A 19,676-nucleotide genomic window follows, 5' to 3' on the forward strand; every position below is an offset into this window, starting at 1 on the left:
AGTGACGCCACAGCAAGCAACAGGAGCAGGAGCCCGAGTAGGATCAGGGGCGTTACGGGTTGGGGTAAGCGCAGCGCGCAAACTCGCCAAATGCGAAGCAACAGTAGCAGCAGCTGCCGAATTTGGGGCAGGAAGTGAACAGGGCCAGGACCAGAGCCGGGTAGCTTGTCCTGTTGCTTGTGGCAAGATGTGTCAAACAGCGTTCGACGTCAGCAACGCACAACATACATACACAAGCACACACACATACACATTCACATATATACACACACACACAACATTAAACAATAACAGAAACGCATACAGATACCCAACAGTATTCCACACGTGCAAGCGAGACGGCAAGGGCCAAAGGGCAGCGATTTCAAAAAGCTTCAAAGCAACGTAGAAAGTGATGGAGGGCCGAAGGGCTGACGCTCCAGCAGAACCTTAATTGCTCCCAGTTGGACCATGGGCCAGAAATTAAATTTTTCGGCCAAGGCCCTGACATTTCTACAAGCAGCTGCACCTTTCAATTAAATACATTAAATACTGAACTTTACAAACTATACTCCTTACAATATTCGACATCAGCAGACAGCACTGTGAGTAGTCTCTGGTAGCATTGCACGCTGAGCATTAGGCATAACTAGCACTCTCCATCGACAATGTCTTTAATTTCAAGATAATCCTAAACGAAAATTAACAATTTTTTGATAAAACTATACAACATAAATATATTTATTGCAACCGAATTTAATAAAACGGTAATTTTTTTAAAGATTTGGGGCTCCCGAAATGCGAAACGGATTGTTAAAAACTTTTTGGAATCAAGGTTTTTTTAAAAAAAAAAAAAAAATTTAAAATGTTTTTTTTTGCTGACATTTTTGCGTAACTTTCGTAAATCTCAATCGATTACATAAAGCTTTACACCAATGGAAAGTCAAACGATAAGATCCATTTATACATTATACAAAATTCACAAGATAAGGAAATTTGTGGTATTTGGAAACACTCCTATCGCCTACATTCAAAATTTCAAGTCTCTAAATTAACCCACCAAATTAGCAAATCTGAAAATGTTTAAGAAACTTTTAGAGAAGTTAATTCTAAACAAATTTCTACATATTGTTAATTTAATTGATATAAAAAATTCTTCGATTATAAATTTTTTTTTTTGTACTTATTTTTATTTTTTTAACATTTTTGTTGCTGTTTAGTTCTGCTCAAAGTTCGTCATTACCTGGCCCATGGTGCAGTAGCTGGCTGGCACGGCATGTCGATATATGTAGGCAGGCAACAGTAACAGTAACGGTAACGGTAACAGCAACAGTAACGGTAACAGTAACAGCAATGTGAGTAGTAACAGCTTCGTGGATTTGTGGAACGCGACGAATGCTAGCTTTCAGTTTAATTTTTGAGCTGGTCGCGTGCAGACGTCACGCTTTCGCTAGAAATTATTATCACATATATCACATAGACACACACACACGCACACGCACACACACTCACAGAGAGACGGACGCTAGCACACACAGTAATAAGAAGAATTCAGAAGTTTTCATCAAACAGTAGTCAAGTCATTTAGTTAAGCTCTTGCTCTAGCGCCTCAAACCTCCGACCACAGCTCTTTGCTCGGGGGCACTGGTATCGGGCAATGGCAGCAACAGCAACATCAACAGCAACAGGAAAAGCAGCAGCAGCGAGCGTTGCTCCCTAGCGGCAGCATGCCAAATTATTTATAAAACGCAGTCAGCCAGCAACTAGTAAATAAGCCAGCCGACTTGAACGAGTGAAAGTGAAAGCGAAAGTGAAAAGACTAGCATTATTTTATTGTAAACAGAAGGCAGTTACCAAGAAATTGCGTATACGCAGCGTTAGCCCTAGACGGAAACCGCACACACAATAACAGCAACAGCTACAGAAACCAACAATCAGACAGACTACATAACATACAAACCGTACACCTAGATATATATACATATATACAATTATATATATATATATATAAATACATATATACATTACGCGCGCGTGTGTAAACGTTAAAAGCTTCACAGCTTTGGGTGCTGGCAAAATGGTGCAAACAACTGCAGGTACTTAAACGAGATAAATTCATAATATTCATAAACATAACCAATATTTATATACAATTGTACAGCAAATAAGTATAGCTATATGATAAATAGCTTATATATATATATACATATGCATATATTTATATGGCATCAATCTACAATTGGCGCAATTGTTCCCTTATTATTATTCATTCAATAGACGTATATACGCTTCTTCAATGTAGTTTGCCTTGAGCTTGTTTGCTAGAGTCGTTGATTTAAGTCCACTTAATTGGAGCAGCAGCAGTAACAAGCCACCGTTTTTTCTCGAGTGGCTTAATATTTCTGCGCTGCGCCTGTGTGTAGGCAACATTATTTTTAATATGCTGCAACGCCTGCAGCTGAGTCGAGCCTGTAAATGGTTTGTCATTTTTGTGTGCACTGGCGCTAAGCTTGGGGCAGTTCTGTTCGCATTATTAGCCATAGCAACGCGAATCTCTTTTTTTTTAATTTTTTTACTGTGCTCTCCAAGTGAAAATGGGTATATTCGTTAATTGCAATGTGAACGCAATTGCAGCAAAACTCGCTTACGCGTCAGACAAAGTGCTTACATTTTTTGGTCCACATATTTTCACATATTAATAGCGCTATTACTTTAATACAAAAAAAAAAACCCTTAAATTATAATTACATCCCAAGCAACTGGCTAAAAGGATGTTACCATGACCATAAATATAGAAAATTGGGCATTAATAATAGTATTAAGGTTATTTACACATTAAATGCACATAAAAGTAAAATTGGAGGTGACACCTATCTGTCATCTATCTATTGAGTAGCTTGAGAGAACGGCAATCTTTAGCACGCCGAAGATTTAATACCCTTCTAGATCTTAGTTACCGATCGATTACTCCAATAGCAGCCATACAGTATAGTAGGCCGAATGAAGTTTAAAATAATAAAGCTTGATTATGATATTGTGAAAGTATAGAAATAGTTGTAATACCTGGTTTTGCCCGATTCGTTCTATAGAACAACTGGCTATAGTAGTCCGAAGTTGATACGATTTTGTTTGCATACGGCAACTAGTTTTCAAACCATAACTTTATGTTTGTCCAATTATTCCTATGGCAGTTGTATCCGATTCCTGCGATTCCGTCATATGTATTGCCTGCAACATAAAGTTTCATGACGTGAGCTTAAAAACTGGGCGACAAGTTTGCATAGGAACAAAGAGATGGATCAGCAATATAAGTACCTTTTGAGATGTGATAGTCTCCTTCTTTAGACGCATTCCGTGACAAACACGGATGTAATGCCCTCGACAAGGGTATTAATAGCGCAGTGCAATCGGATCGGTTGTAGCATTTAATTGGCCACCATTTCCGGCATCCGCGGGATGCAGAAAATAATCCGTCAAGAGCTTGGCGTGGGCACTGGCTGTGAACTGGTCCAGTGTGAAGCTGGTTGCACTCGGCAATCTTTTGGGACTAGGCAGCGAATAGCGCCTTAAGCCAAAGCTGCTTAAGTGCAAGATTAAATCCTGAATGCGGAAAACTTTTATGAATGGGAAGCCAATTGGCAGCATAATTGAGCTAAAATACGAGCAGCCAACTGCATGTGGGCGTTTGTTTATGTTTCCACTCAACTCACGGCCGTGGGTGTCACTACAAGGGCAGCAGAAAACGCCGACAACTTACACACTTACACACACTTACACACACACACACACTGGCACAGCAGCTGAAAAGCCAAACAGCTGAGCTTAGCTGCAGTTAGTCCACTTTGCTGCCTTCGCTAAATTAGGGGGAAATACTTTAATAAAAATGTTGCCCTACCAACTGTCGTGTCGGTGCGTGCAGTCAGGCATGTATTTGACATATTTCTTGTCTTTTCTTTCTTGTTAGCGTCAGACGCATTCCACAGCGACGACCTGCGTCAATAGTCAGCAGCAGAAATCATTGAAGAGGCTGTTATAAATCATCACGAGATATGCAACGCATTGAGGCTGGCATAAGTAAATATGGTTAGGACGAAAAGCTCTATTGATATACCCATATCTGGCTGTCCATCTACTAGTCTGTCTGTCTCTCTGTCCCTCTATCTGTCCGTCCTTCCGTATGTCTGTCCGTCCGTCTATCTGTCTGTTTGTCTTTCTGTCAGTCTATCTATATATCAAGTTTAATGTTTAGTCTCTTATGAAACTTTCTATATTCTTTTCTTTATCAAGAAATCATAATCAACTTCGTCAATTAAGCGCTTTTTTTTGCTTCAAACGTGCTGAAAAATGAAACTTATTGACATCAAACTAAAATATCATGTATCTGCCGCAGGACCAATTGCTTCGACAACGAAGTTTCTTGATCTTGATCTAACTCAAAAACAAACTTATTCTACCGTGTAGTTGGCCCTTAAACAGCCTTTCGCTTAGTTTACCAAAATAATAAGAATGATAATAGAGATAAAACAGGGACAACTATTGCATAAAAGTCCCAAATTGGTTTTTGTTTGTGAAATATTTCGTAAAGAGTATCTTGAGCATGCTAAAAAGTATTTCAACTGCACTGCGGGCTCTCCATGTGCTGAACAGCAGGGAGCCTTTACTACATATCGAAATATTCGCATGAATTGCCGGCCTACTACCTACTAGACTCTTATCGAATAATTTTAGCCAGAAAATTCTTCATGCCTGTACTATAATCCCATTATTATATGATGCCAATTTTGCCAACATGCATATGCTGACATTCCACACATCATCTCGGTATATACATTTTGTCATGCTACGCTCCTTTGGTGTGTATTCATGCAGGCAGGACCCCAGCTGACAGTTACAGAGCACAAAGCTAATATGAGGCAAATGGTTTGGTTGGGGTTGGGGATTTCGGAGACGTTGGCATGATTTGTGGCGCGTGTGCGTCCAACAGCCCATAAAAAGGCAGCGTAAAAATATGGTCTTACTGTCGTCATTCTTTCTTACGTGTGCCGCCGACTCACATGTCCTGTCAACTCCAGTACCCGTCGATGACGTTTAAAATGATGCCGAACGCTTCAAGCTATTCAAAATTAAATGTTCAATGTCTGGCTATCATTAATTTAACTGCTCCGCTGACAGCTGCCTTGCAGCGTGTGTCCAAGCAGAAGAGAAAACAAAATAACAATTAAGCGTGCTCCAGGGTAGACAGACAATGGATATTGATACAGCATGCTTGCATATTGTTCGCAATATACAAATATCTTTTGCAGATTATAGAGGTTCATCTTCTTTTATATCAAAGCTGTCAAAGCTGCCAACCTGCTGTGAAGCGAAACGATTCGAGGGCGTCATTTCCCAACATAGGTATAATTTATTTAAACATAACTTTAAAGAGAGCTCAAGCCCCAATGCTTAAATTACTTTGGTCCCAAACATTGCATTTATCCATTTTTGTAGAGATCAAATTTAGCCCGCATCCTGTACATGCAAATATACATGGCAGGGCAATTGTTAACTAAAACTTGAGTTGTTTCATTAAAAAATAAATCAAAACCGGGCTGACTAGTCGAATTGCTTAAGTTATTGAGCTGGCCCGAATTAGCAACTATTTTCTTTGGGCTTGCAGCCTTGATTAAGGTACAATGAGGTGCGGGTAATATTGTCCTGGCTTTGGCCTTTGGCCATAGTTGCCAATGCTCTTTATTAAAGAACTCGACTGAATACATATGCTGCCCCAGTGAACATTTGCACACGCTTCAAAAGTACGTGGATTAGTACCTTTCAAACTATATGGTATACGAGCACACACGTTGACGTTAACCCACACAATGGTGTACCAGAAGGGCTTCGCGTTTGATAGATTATTCTACGATTTTCTTGAAAATGTATTTCATTGTTGTAGTATTTTCATATTGAAAAGAGAATTTTACAACATATAAGTGCGGCTTCCAAGAAATTTTGCCAGCGCGCTTAGTGTCTCAAGTTCAAGGTGAACATATCAAAGTAAAATTTTTTAATGCTCGAGTGTTATATGAATATTCTGCTCGGAGGGGGAGTTGTTATTGGTGCTGAGCTTAAAGTGAGGGCAAATAATATTGTAGTAAGCAGCAGGCAAAATATTATTTGCATGTTCTTAGAATTTCAAATATAATCAAATATTTGTTGTATTGTACACACGAGAGATACGCATGATATTTATGATATTTTCGCAAAAAATTGCAATTGATTTGCATTTTCAATTTTGAGCAAAATATGCACATAATGAAATATCTTTACGCTGGAATTCATACTGCACTTTGACCTATAAGCTGCATATATAAAAGCAAAAACCTGCAGCATAATACCCCATAAAATATATTTTAAATGGCAGTCTTATGTCTGGCAACTGCTTTGAAATGCTTAATCCAGATGCCATATTGTGCAGCATTCTAAATGAAATTGTAATTGCAGCTAGCGCACACGAGCGTACAAATACGCCAACACAAATACACAGACGCACACAGACACAAATGCAGAGGGAAAACTGAATTTCTAATTAAGCCAAACAAACAGTGAAAATGCGAAATGAAATGGAAATGAGCATGAAAATCACAGCAAAAATGCAGTTGAAAATATGCGTGGGTCGCCGCTGTTGCTGTTGTTGTTGTTGCTGCTGCTGATGATGATGATGTTGGTAATGATGATGATGATGCTGCTGCTGATGATGATGAGCAGCTAAAGCAAATATCTGACATTTATCTATAATAGCTGACAGCCGGGAACTATCAAAGGAATTGATTACATTCTTGCCCAAATAAGTAGGCAACATTTCTTGCGCTTTCATCTGCGCAAATGCTAATGCAGTATATGGTATATGCATGCATCTATATAAATGTGTAATTACATCCATGCATATATATGTGTAATTACAGCCATATTTATAGCTCGAACCCAATAAGAGTGGAAAGAATGGGTATACTGCTTACAGGCAGAGCGAAGCCTTCCTGACTCTTGGAAATGTTAATATCATTTTTTGATCTTATTCAAGTGAACGAGCTGAGTCGATTTAGCCATGGCCATCTGTCTGTCCATCTATGTGAATACATTAATCTAGAAAGCTAGGAAAGCTATAGACATGAAGTTTGAAATACAATTTCTCCTATACCATGCGCAGAACAAGTTTATCACGGCTTTTCGACATCTCTCCCAATTTTATAATATCAAAGCGAAGCTCGAAAATTGTACCAAACATAATTTAAAGGTTCTTGTATGGTATACACTCATTAGGAAGATTTCACTTTTTGGTTGCCTAACCGCATCCCCCCAAAATTGATAAAAGACTCATTTGTAAAGGAAGAGCTTTGCGCTTTGATATATACACACAATTGGTAATCAGTAAGTACCAGAGATATATAGTATATATTGCATTGCCCATAGAGTGTGGCTGGTAGAGGAAGTATAATTGTGAGTGTGTGTGTGTGTGTGTGTGTGAAGGAAGCTAAAAGGATGCTGATGCTGGGCTCAGGGTATCAACTAGTCGAGCACTTTCGACCAAAGCCCGCTTGTTTATGTACATATTTATATAAACCTTATTCACATGCCATGTACTTTGGGCCTCCAATTAATGTGCGCACACACGCACAGTCGCGTTTGTGTGTGCGTGTTGCCAGAGTGCGTAATTTTCATGCGGGTGGGCTTATTGCGGTTGCTAGAGCTGTTCATAGCATTGGGCAGCAAAAACTCATTTGGCAAACGTACAGCATAAACAGTGTCGCAGACATTAGCGATAAAAACAGCAGCAACAACAACAACAACAACAACAACAAAAGCAACAACAACAACAAAACCAATAACAGAGAGCAACAGTTGTCCCGGACCCGGGACCCGCACACAGTTCCGGAGCACGGCCTTGGGTCCACGCCTGCGCCAGTTTGTGCCTAATTAAGTGTTTATCTTAATTCTATAAAAATAGTTGGCAGTTTGATAAAACTCACGGGGCACATAGCACACGCAAATAAACAGATAATGTTATTCGCCAGTACTGAATGTGTATAACAAACATACATCTATATAGATACAAATCCAGACATGTATATATACGTTACATTATTATATATTACATTATTATATATTACATTATCATACACACTGAACTAAAGAGTCTAGAAATCATTACGAATTGCTGATAGAACCGTGGCTTAGCCAACATCTGTTGATTTTAGTTAAACACTTTATGTCTTTTATTTATTATTATTTTTAAAAGAAAAATAATAGAGTGACAGCGTCTGCTGTACTAATGCCAAGATCTATTGAGATTATTTAAACACATTTGTTTTTATTACTCATTATTTTTCTTTAAAGACAAAAAAATATGGCTATCATTAAATGAAGTTAAGGCAAAACTTGTTAATATTATTTAAACACATTAATGTTATTATTTATTATTAAAAAAAGCAAAGCTACCATCAGCTGCAGTTATTCCCAAATCTGTTGATAATACTTCAACACATTTGTATTATTTATTATTGTTTTTAAAAGACAAAAAGAGAGACTAAAAACAACTTAAGTTAAGATAACTTCTGTTGTTGTCAGTTAAACACTTTAACTTTTTTACTTAATATTATTCTTAATGGATAAAAAAGAGAGGATTCAAATCAGCTTAAGTTCAGCTAACTTAATTCTAATTAAACAATTTATATTTATTAAAATAAATTCTGGTTAGTTACATAAAAAATGCTTAAGCTAAGCAGCAAGATGCAGAATATACATTAAAGTACTTAAATTTTAAATGATTTGGATTTTTAAATTTACAAAAAAATTAAACAATTACAAAAATAGAAATAAGATATGTAAATAACAAAAAATTACATATTTTGCCAGCGAACTGTTAAAATTATAAAAAAAATGTTTTGATTTTTCAATGCTTTTATTATTAATTTTTTTGGAGAGGGGAGTCAATAAATTTCAACCATTTTTATTTTATTAAATATATTATAGTATTTAAAGCTTGGCATCATTTTTGCGTAAACACTTCTCCAAGTGTAAAGCATTTTTTTGACTATCTACCATTCGGTTTCCCACTACTTTTTCTATATGTGGCTTTCTAAAACTTGCTTTGGGTGGAATTGAAAAAAAATGACTCTATTAAATGATGAAAATACGAAGAAATTCAATATAATTTAATTTACTTAAAAATGTTTAATGATTTTATACGACGATTGATTAAAGTTCAAGTTTGATTTTGGGATTTGTCTGCTGTTAATATTGCAATAAAACGGTTGGTTTAACTAGGAAAGCCATATTCGAAGTTAGTTAGAGTTATTTTATGGATAATACATATATGTATATGTATAAAATATCAGACATCCATTTAATATTCGATTTTAATTTGCCAACAATTTGATGTCATCTGCTAATTGTTCAGCATTTTGGCCAGTGAAACGTTATTTGCCTGCGCAGCTGGCAAGGTCTGTGAGTCGGGTCATGACATTCAAGGGTCAAATCATTTGCGACGACAATGCGCAGCAGCCCAAAATAAAACGCCAAAGCAGCCGCCTGCTCCTTGCTGCTGGCTACAAAAAAACAAACAAAACCAAAACCAAAAAATAAAGAGAACAAAATAAAAAATTAATAAAAAAAAAAAGGAAAATAGCGCTAACGCGCATTAATATAGAAATATGCGGGTTTATTTTTAAATTTGGCATGCTCGTGTCCGTGCGCCAATTAAATTCCTCGCCGCAGGCTCGCAAATGCGGTTGAGCCATTTGAGCCATTAATTTGCCATTTTGTGCGGTGGCCTAATGAATTTACGATGACTACTAGTTAAATTGATATTTGGCTCGATTTGCAATTGAAATGCGCAGATTCTGGACTCTTAAGAGCTGGCCTTAAATTTAAGTTTGTGCTGCTTTTATGCGAACAGATTGTTTAGTTTAAGAGCTTGCCTTCATGTTTTCGACATTACGCATACGCCCCGTGCTGTCCATTGGGATTGGGCTTGGGCTTGGACTTAGGCACCTGGCAGTGTCGCCCCTAGTCCAAGGGCCAGGCGCTGTGGTAAGTTTTGTTTGCCCTCGTGCGAATGTCGTCATAACAAGATGTGCACATGACATTCGGCTTCCCGACAATTATCTATTTGTTATTTACATTCATTTGATGCGCAAACAGTTAGCAAATAAACAAATAAAAGCAAACCACAGAGCAGGCAGTACACAAGGAAATAAAATAAAAAACAAATACAAGCAATGCGAACTGTAGCAAAAGTTGATCTTTGACCCGACTCTTAACTTCGTCCGCACTTTCCCCCCACACTCTATGTGACAATGCTTGCCATTTACTAAAAATAAGTTTATCAAAACTTTGTCCTTTGGTGTCCTTCATTTAAATAGTAATTACGCGTGATAGAAATTGTTGCAAATGTGGATGGTGCAACAAAAGAGCAGCAATTAAATAACCACCCACGCACTTCCACTCTCGCCCTCCGTTTCTTTTATGATAGAATGACGCCAGCCAGCCAGCCAGCTAGCCAGCCAGCCAGTTAGCAGCATGTTGCACTCATGGCGTTCGTGTACGCATTTCATTTCAGCATGTGGCACGGACTTGACTGCCCTGCCCTGTCCCTGCTCCATTGCTTACCAGACAGGGTAGTGTCGCCAGACCGGCACATAATAGCCACAACACCCTGCTGGCAGTGTCCCACTGGCGTCCCAACACATGGCTGCCCCCAGACGCAGCTTTAACTCTGTACTTTGTACTTGTGGAAGTTGCATGCCGTCTGTGCTGTCCGCTTAATAAGTGCGAAATGTTTAGCAAATATATGCATAAGCATGTTGCACAGCGTTTGTTGTGGCGATTTATTTAGACACTTGCAAAGCAGCAGCTGCTGCATTGCTGCCGCATGCCGCTCGCCCCATTTATGTCTGCTCTAATTTCTGCAGTGCGAAATTTCATTTCGCACTTTTTTATTACGCACAGCCTCTGCTACGTCTTAGTGTAAATTATATAGATTATATTACGGCTGCTGAAACTGCATCCTTCAGCAGTTAATCTCTTGATTGTTTCACCTGACCGTTTCTCTTCAGCCTGTCCACACTGAAAGCAATAATAGAAAACAAAAAGAAAGATTAAGAAGAAAGATTAAATACTCTTGCAAACATGCGGCATATAGTTTTGCAGATAAGTTAGGACAATTGTGAAGGTCGTCATTGCCAAGTTCTCGATTAACTGGAAAATTCTAAAGATTATCCATACAAAAACTTATTATTCAACCCATTTATCCTATAGGGCTAGTTGATATCGTAGGAACATGGTTGAACTCTTATATGTGAAGTTTGTAAGCAACAAAAAAGGTTTACATTAAGGAACTATGTCAGCTTTATGATATAGTGATTCGACGAAACAACGCATAGTTTCGTGTCGATCCTCAGACCTCAGAGCTGAGAGACTTGTTTGCATAGAAACTGACAGACGGTTGACGAATCGCCTAATCGACTCGGCTGTTAATGTTGATAGGGCATATACATATGTATAAAAACATATATAAACTTTAAGGAATCAGAACATTTTTCTTCTATGCATTACGGAAAGATCTCCATTTCAATATGAATCAAATGTGTCTAATTTGAAATATCTTTTGAAATTTTTAAATGTTAAATGTTTTCTCATATTCCAGATAAATTCTAATGTTATAAATTTTGTCTAATGTTATAAATTTTACTCGAAATATTTTTTAAAAACCTATCATAAATTGCAATATTTAAAGCTTTTTAGATTTAACATCATATTAAAATAAATAATATGCATTTTATTTTAAATATGTCCATAAGTTTTTCTATGATTTCTATTTAATTTGAATTCGAACTTCGTAAATGTTAATCAAAAAGCATTATAACTTCCATAGAGTATTATTATTATATCATTTTTAACATCTTTTTTGGTATAGTTTGCAATTCTAATTTGAATGGGTTTTCTAAAAGTATTAAATTGATTCCGAGGCAGACTTAAGGACACGGCGGATTCTGTCCATAGAGAAATTTCAATGATTTTGAATAGGATTAACTCAGATTTGACAGGTGGATTTATGTTCTATATTTAAGAAGCTGCTCCCTTTTCTTGCTCAGTGCAGATACGGCAAACAGATTCAGTGTTTGTATCTCGGTAGCTTTGGTCGCACTGGCTGGCATTTGCATTTGGTGCTGTAGGTGGGGGAAATGGAAAACAATTAATGAAAATTAAATTATACGTAGCCGGAAGCCATCATGAATTTTGAGTGCAAACGCCATTAGCATTTGCCGGGCACTGGATGTCCGCCATCAGCGTGGTGTTAGTTAGGTGTGGCTGTAGTCTGCCTAGCGGCTGGGCACATGGGTCGTCTGTTTTAATTTAATGTAGGGTGTTTGCTGGGTGACCGTTGCCCGTTGCCCGTTGTTCACTGCCCGCTGTCCGCTACCCGCTGCCGGCTGTCAACGCATGTTGAGCATATTGAGTTACAGAGCGTAATGGCGACAATGGGCACGCGGATGGGCGAGTGGGGTGCTGGGAAGGGGCATCAGTGCTGTGATTTCGTTTTAAGGCCCCGCGGGGTTTACTTTTATGAGATTCGCGTGGCATGCACAGTTGGGAGTCGAACGTTAATGTTGACTCTTTTGCCTGATGGCATTTACAGATGGCGTCGACTATAAGGAGCGGCTCATTGCCAGCGTTAAGAAGGAGGTGAAGCAACTGATGGAGGAGGCGGTCACCAAGAAGTATGTGCACGAGGACAGCAGCTCCGTGACATCGCTCTGTGCCGCTGTCGAGGCCTGCCTCAGCCAGGGACTGCGCCGTCGTGCCCTGGGCCTGTTCAAGACCTCATCAACAACCGCGCTGCTGCACAAGATAGCCAAGACCTGTGCCGAGGCGGAGCATATCAGCAAGCTGGTCCAGGAGATCGAAGCCAGCGATCCCAACAAGCGTTCTTCGTCGAGCAGCGACAGCTTCAACCGGCCGCCCATGCTCAAGAAGAGCAGCAGCAACTCCATGTCGACCACCAATACAACCACATCAACCGCATCCGGCTCCACATCCGCCTCGGCAACGGCATCGGTGTCGGTCAGCGCCAGCACCTCGAGCATGTCGTTGGTCACCATGAAGTGAGTAGCAATTCCCGCACTCGGTAACTCTCTCTCTCTAAATCACCCTTTCTCTTTCTTTATGATTCTCCAACTCCCTCTCTCTCTCTCCTTCTGTTTTTCCATCACCCTCTTTCTCTCTCCCCTTCTTCTTCTCTCTTCCTCTATTTAATATCATTATCTCATTTCTATTCCTCTCCCTTTATCTTTTTTTTCTGATTCTCCCTCAACTCCCTCACTTTCCTTATATTTCTCTATTTCCTTTTTTTCCTCTGCCTCTTTCTCTCTCCCTCTCTCTGTTATTTTACCTCCATTTCTCTCTTTCTCTCTATATTTTTTTCACTATCTTGTTCTCCACTCTCTTTTTCTCTATATGTCTTCCTATCTCTCTCTCTCTCTCTCTCTCTGTCTCTTTGCTAATGTCTTCTTGCAGATATCTATGGATACGCTTGGCTTTGTATGAGAAGCGTCTGACCAAGATCATCGAGTATCTGGTGAGCAACGCGCAGAGCTATTATGATCGCGATTCGTTGGTGGCCGATCCGGATTATGGTTCCATACTTAGCTCCCTGCTGGTGGGTCCCTGCGCCCTGGACTTTACGCGCGCCAAAACTGCCGATCACTATTGGACCGATCCGCATGCCGATGAGCTGGTATAGATCAGATCTCATACTGATCTTTATGTATATCGTATAACTCTCAACCGATTGGCGTTCCAGGTGCAACGTCATAGGATCAGCTGTCGTCGCTCTTCTTCCACCTGTTCGCGGCCAGCGATAATAAACTTTAAACGTAGCCTGAACACCAGCTCGGACGATGCCAGCAGCTGTTCATTTAAATCGATTTCTTCAGCCACGGTGGCCAAGGATTATGTGGAGTCACTGCATCAGAATGCGAAGGCCACGCTACTCTATGGCAAGAACAATGTGCATGTGCTGCCCAAGGATGTGTCTGAGCTGATGCCCGGATATTTGAGTCTGCACCAGCACATCCAAACGTTGACCATCAAGTGGACTCCAAATCAGCTAATGAACGGCTACAATGACACCGAGGAGGAGGAGATCGACAAGGAGGCCTTCTGGGCATATGCGCTCAACATCAGTGTAGACGAGATTGTCTATGTGCACTGTCATCAGAGTCGCGGCGAGGACAGCGGCGGCACAGTTATACTGGTGGGTCAGGACGGCGTACAGCGTCCGCCCATCCATTTTCCGGAGGGCGGGCATATGCAGCAGTTTCTCAGCTGCTTGGAAACGGGTCTGCTGCCACATGGCCAGCTCGACCCGCCACTCTGGTCGCAGCGCGGCATTGGCAAAATGTTTATTTGGCCCAAAAGCATGCGCCGGCGCATTCTGCCCTCGGTAATGGAGTCGGTGGATGAGACGCCCATTGATTATGTCTTTCGCATTGTCAGCAAGAGTCGACACGAGGAGTTTGGTAGGTTTCAGGCTCATTAAATTTGATTCTCCTGACTTCTTTGTTTCTTTCTCGATTATTTTTCAGCTGCTACGCATTCCATTCTGGATTTTGTCCGCAGCACTCCAAGGCGTGCTCAACTGAGCAGCTGCTCCACTACGGGCAGCAGCGACTGTTCCAATAAGAGCTTATCCATTGATCAGTATCCGATGGAATCCCCATTGCTGCAGCAGCACAACCAAAACGCCAGCATCGAAATGGTCTGCTCCACGATGCGTCGTCAGATTATCTCGCGCGCCTTCTACGGCTGGCTGGCCTACTGTCGTCATTTATCCACCGTACGGACGCACCTGTCGGGCTTGGTCCACGGACGCATAACACCAGAGAGTGAGTTTTTAACTGCCTAACCTAACCACTAGTTGAGTTATGTAACAAAAATCGAACTGAAATTCTTAGCAATATATCTAGGGAAATATTCATTATTCTTTGGGATAGATCCGATTTTTTCAATGTCTCAAACATGGAAACTTAAAATCTTGTTCTTTAAAATTCTTCCAAGATTTGGCTTGCCTTTTTGTTGAAAACTCTTTATCCATCTAAAAAGATGGGGAATGGTTTGTTGCATTTTATGCACTCGTACAGGTTGTGCGCATTTTTTTAAAAAAAAAAAAAAAAAACTTTTGGGAAAAACTGAGAGGATAAAAGTGAAAGCTAAAAACTTTACTTTCCCTGTTTCCAGCAAAGAAACTATTTTTAAACTGAAATACGTTCAAAGTCGTTCGGGTGAAACACAAAAAGTTAGCATCAAGTGTTTTCTGGCCATGTTTCGCTAGTCGGCAAAACACGTGTCCATACATTTTCAAACGAAATTAATAATAATGCCTTGGTACCCAACTTTCCAAGAAAATGCAAGCCACGTCTCAAATATATGTTCATAAAAATCTTTAGGAATGAGTCTAAAGCCGATTTGATGGTAAATAAAAATGTATACAAATGTTTTCCACTTATATTCCACACTTGCGGCTGGCACTTTCAGATTCGCCCATTTAGAGTTCCCATGTGTACACCACATAAGGTAATTATGGTATAAAGTTTCCGCTGCCAGTCAAATTACTGGGGAGTTAATAAGACGGTGAAAATGACAAGTTTTGTATATGCATATAGACAAACCGAAATCAGTTTAAGCAATTTAATTAATTGTATATATTAAATATTTGCATAATATAAAATATTTTGTTCAAATTTTCTAACATTAAATTAGCCAAGTATTATTTATGTTTGAAGCCGATCGAGTGGTTAAGCAAAAAGTATTATACAACCGTTTTCCACTTATATTCCACACTTGCTGGTGGAATTTTCCAACTTAGTGTGTACAGCACAAAAGATAATATTGCTAAAAGATTCGGCTGCCAAGTTAAAGTTGGGTCGGTCAAATGGACCGCAGGAATAACCAACGCATAGATAATCCGAAGTCTTTTTAATAAATAAGTATTATCTTTTTATGATAATGCATTTTTTCATAGAACTTTTTGTAAGCATTGTTAACTTTGGTGCACTTTTTTCCAATCAAAAGTGAAAGCCGACGAGGAGGGCCTGACTAAGGAGCGCTGGGAGCTGCTCAATACGGACGGCATGCTGAATAACTCTACGGAGTTTTATCGCCTGATCTACTTTGGCGGGGTGCAGCCGGAACTGCGCAAGGAGGTATGGCCGTATCTTCTTGGCCACTATGCATTTGGCACAACACAGGAGGAGCGAACCAAGCAGGATGAGACGTGCAAACACTACTATGAGACCACAATGAGCGAGTGGCTGGCCGTGGATGCCATTGTTCAGCAGCGGGAGAAGGAGAAGACGGCGCGGGCAGTGGCCAAGCTCAGCTCCGGCAGTAATAGCGGCAACGAGCGCACGGTACGCGCCGCTGATCTGGATGCTGGCGGCGAGCTAGAGAACGAGGTGTTTGAAGACATTTCGGATATATCCGATCCGGGTGATCTTGAGTTTGATGACGAGCAACGGCAGCAGCTGCAGCAGGAGATGGCCGGCGTCAGTGTCACACATCTGAGCGTGAAGCCCATTCCCCGTGCCATGAAAACCAGCACGGATTCCGGTCATGTCGACGAGGGCCTAGATGATCTAGACGAAGAGGAGGAGGAAAAGGAAGAGCAGCAGCAGCGGGAGAAAATGAAAATGAAAAACAAGCAAGAAGAGAAACAGGAAATGACAGCAAACATGTCGGTAGCTGACAAGAAGATCACAGCCCAGTCGCAGGAGAAGGAGGCACAGGCAAGCTGCTCAAACTCAACCACATCCTCGTATGAGACCGTTGGTGGCGCACCGCAGCCAGGCGACACCCGCAGCGTACTCAGCCCAGAGTATCTCAGCGCCGATGATCTCCAGGCCCAGCTGCCCGACGACGATGAAGCCGTACAGCCACAGCAGGCAGCTGAAGTCATCATTACGAATGCTTCTGTGGACATTGCCAACTGGGAGCGCAGTCCCAAGGCTGGCGCCAACAGTCAGATGCCGCCGCTAAACGAACAATTTGAGAGCGGCGCCAATGCGCCCAATCTGGATGCACTGCAGCAGCCAAAATCTAGCTGCGCCTCACCTGCCAGCTCCAATGGTGGTGTTTACAGCGTAAGTCCTTGCGCTGTCACGAAGTCACACCCCCTTTCAACCTATTATTGCTATTATTTGTTGACAGAGCGAGCTGCTGGAACAGTTTGGTCTAAATCTGCATCGGATCGAGAAGGATGTACAGCGCTGCGATCGAAATTATTGGTACTTTGCTAGCGAGAATCTGGACAAGCTACGCAATGTGATATCGACGTACGTGTGGGAGCATCTGGACGTGGGCTACATGCAGGGCATGTGCGATCTGGTCGCTCCCTTGCTGGTCATCTTCGATGATGAGTCGCTCAGCTACAGCTGCTTCTGCAAGCTCATGGAGCGCATGATCGAGAACTTTCCCAGCGGTGGTGCCATGGACATGCATTTCGCCAACATGCGGTATATATCTGTCTATCTATGCCATCTTTAACTGATACTGACCTGGCCTTTGCCTGATTTCTTCCAGCTCGCTCATCCAAATACTCGACTCGGAGATGTACGACCTGATGGACTCGAATGGCGATTACACCCACTTCTACTTCTGTTACCGCTGGTTCCTCTTGGATTTTAAGCGCGAGCTCATCTATGACGATGTCTTTGCCACCTGGGAGGTCATCTGGGCAGCCAAACATATTGCCTCCGGGCATTTTGTGCTCTTCCTGGCGCTGGCGCTGCTCGAAACCTATCGCGATATCATTTTGTCCAACAGCATGGACTTTACAGATGTCATCAAGTTCTTTAATGGTAGAGTTCACATAGTGTAGTACTCTTATATATTTACTTACATCATTTTCTATACATATATTTCAGAAATGGCCGAACGGCATAATGCCCAAGCGGTGCTCCAGCTGGCGCGAAGTCTGGTCCTGCAGCTTCAGATGATTATTGAGAACAAGTAGATCGATTTATAAGAGAAATTAAGTAGTAAAAATGCTTATATAGTAGTTATAGATGTTTAATCTATGTTTTGCCAAAAACCTGAAAGCCACAGAATTTCCCAAGTAGGCACAAAAGAATACCCTTACCCCAAATGGATGTATACAATAAATATGTACTAAGATGTAACCCGAAACTTTGACTCTAATTGTAACTGTAACTGTGACTGTTATTATATATCTTTTATGTAAATGTTTGTTAATGTTATACCCACATCTCCGTAAAACCAAAAACTGGGGCCGAAAACATAAAAGACTATATAAAGTGAATCTGACAAACTGTATCAAAAGAAAGCAGCATTTCAAACTTTATATCGTACAAATAATATTAGTAACAGGCGTATTTTTTTTTCAACCTAAAACTATCACTAACATGAAAATTTATTTAATGTATATGTAGTAAATTAGAGTGCAATTAAACTAAAAATATCAAGAGATTATATGAAAATATAATAATATATACAAATATTGTACACAATATGTATGTACAACTCTATATACTACAACATATATATATATATATGTGTGTGTGTGTGTGTCGGTGTATACAAATGTATGTGTCTGCATGTAAAAAGTAATCAAAAAGTATTCAAAATTAACATATATCTGTACCAATCTGAATTTTCCTTCTGCGAAAGGCGAAAATCAAAAACCCAAACAGTTAATAATAAGTGCAAATACTGTTGCAAGTACTATATGTATACCGTTCTGGTATTTAAATCAGGGAATGATACCGTACACCTAACCTTGCTGATCTGAACTTATTCAAAATCCAATTCGAAACTGTAGCCGATTTACCAAAAACATATTACAATTGTTGACCAATCCCATTGTTTTTGCGGTATCGTTTCGTTTTGGTTTTGGCGTTATTTATTTACCTTTGCCCCGCCCATATACACATACCGAAGTTTGTACAATATATATTACATATGTATGTATTTCGAAACTATCTTTGCTAAAATTATAAATATTAAACTGAACGTCATCTTGAGCATTTTCTTTATATGCAGCTAGGGTCTGGTTCGAACATTGGGTACATTTTATTTTAGTTAGTTAGAGTAAGAGCAGGTGAATGAAAATGAAACAAAGTGAGAGGGATAACCAGAGAGACAAAGAGAGAGAGAGAGAGAGAGAGAGAGAGAGGGAGAGAGTGCAAGCGACTATTTTATTTAGATATTATATTGAGAACAGAGATTAAGTTTATTAGATTGCCAACACAACTTTTTAATTTAGCACTTATCTGACTTTATAAGAATCGCGTAGTAGGGCCACATTTACAAAAACGTTATATATTTAATTCGCAGCACGGCGGGAAGTAAGCTTTGTATGCGTTGGGCAGAATATACAAACATGCATACAGACACACACACAATCATACAAAAATACATAAATTGACATTCATACAGACATACACTTGCATTCATACATATACACAAGCATACATTTATACATACGTACATACCGAAACAAAATGTTAAATAGGCAGAGAACACAACTATTTACTAAAAAAAGGAAACAATACCAAAGCATGAAAACCTCTGGGGCTTACTTGAAACTATGAGAATCGCGTAGTAGGGCGACATTTGCAGAGACGACTTTTCTTTAATTTGCT

General features: G+C 40.1%; 1 protein-coding gene across 1 annotated transcript; it reads left to right on the plus strand.

The window, feature by feature from the left end:
- Nucleotides 1–1,418: 1,418 nt before the first annotated feature.
- tbc (trabuco) lies at nt 1,419–19,055 on the plus strand. Its single transcript, XM_064699864.1, has 9 exons — nt 1,419–2,075; nt 12,656–13,121; nt 13,534–13,753; nt 13,820–14,537; nt 14,604–14,903; nt 16,090–17,156; nt 17,224–17,528; nt 17,596–17,873; nt 17,940–19,055. The coding sequence occupies exons 1-9, from the start codon at nt 2,057–2,059 to the stop codon at nt 18,026–18,028; spliced, it is 3,462 nt and encodes a 1,153-aa protein (XP_064555934.1). The 5' UTR covers nt 1,419–2,056; the 3' UTR covers nt 18,029–19,055.
- Nucleotides 19,056–19,676: the final 621 nt, after the last annotated feature.

The sequence above is a fragment of the Drosophila montana genome, unplaced genomic scaffold (genome assembly GCF_035044405.1).
Source record: "Drosophila montana isolate Dmon_TW-CO22-7 unplaced genomic scaffold, ASM3504440v1 contig_1624_1, whole genome shotgun sequence".
Classification (NCBI taxonomy): domain Eukaryota; kingdom Metazoa; phylum Arthropoda; class Insecta; order Diptera; family Drosophilidae; genus Drosophila; species Drosophila montana.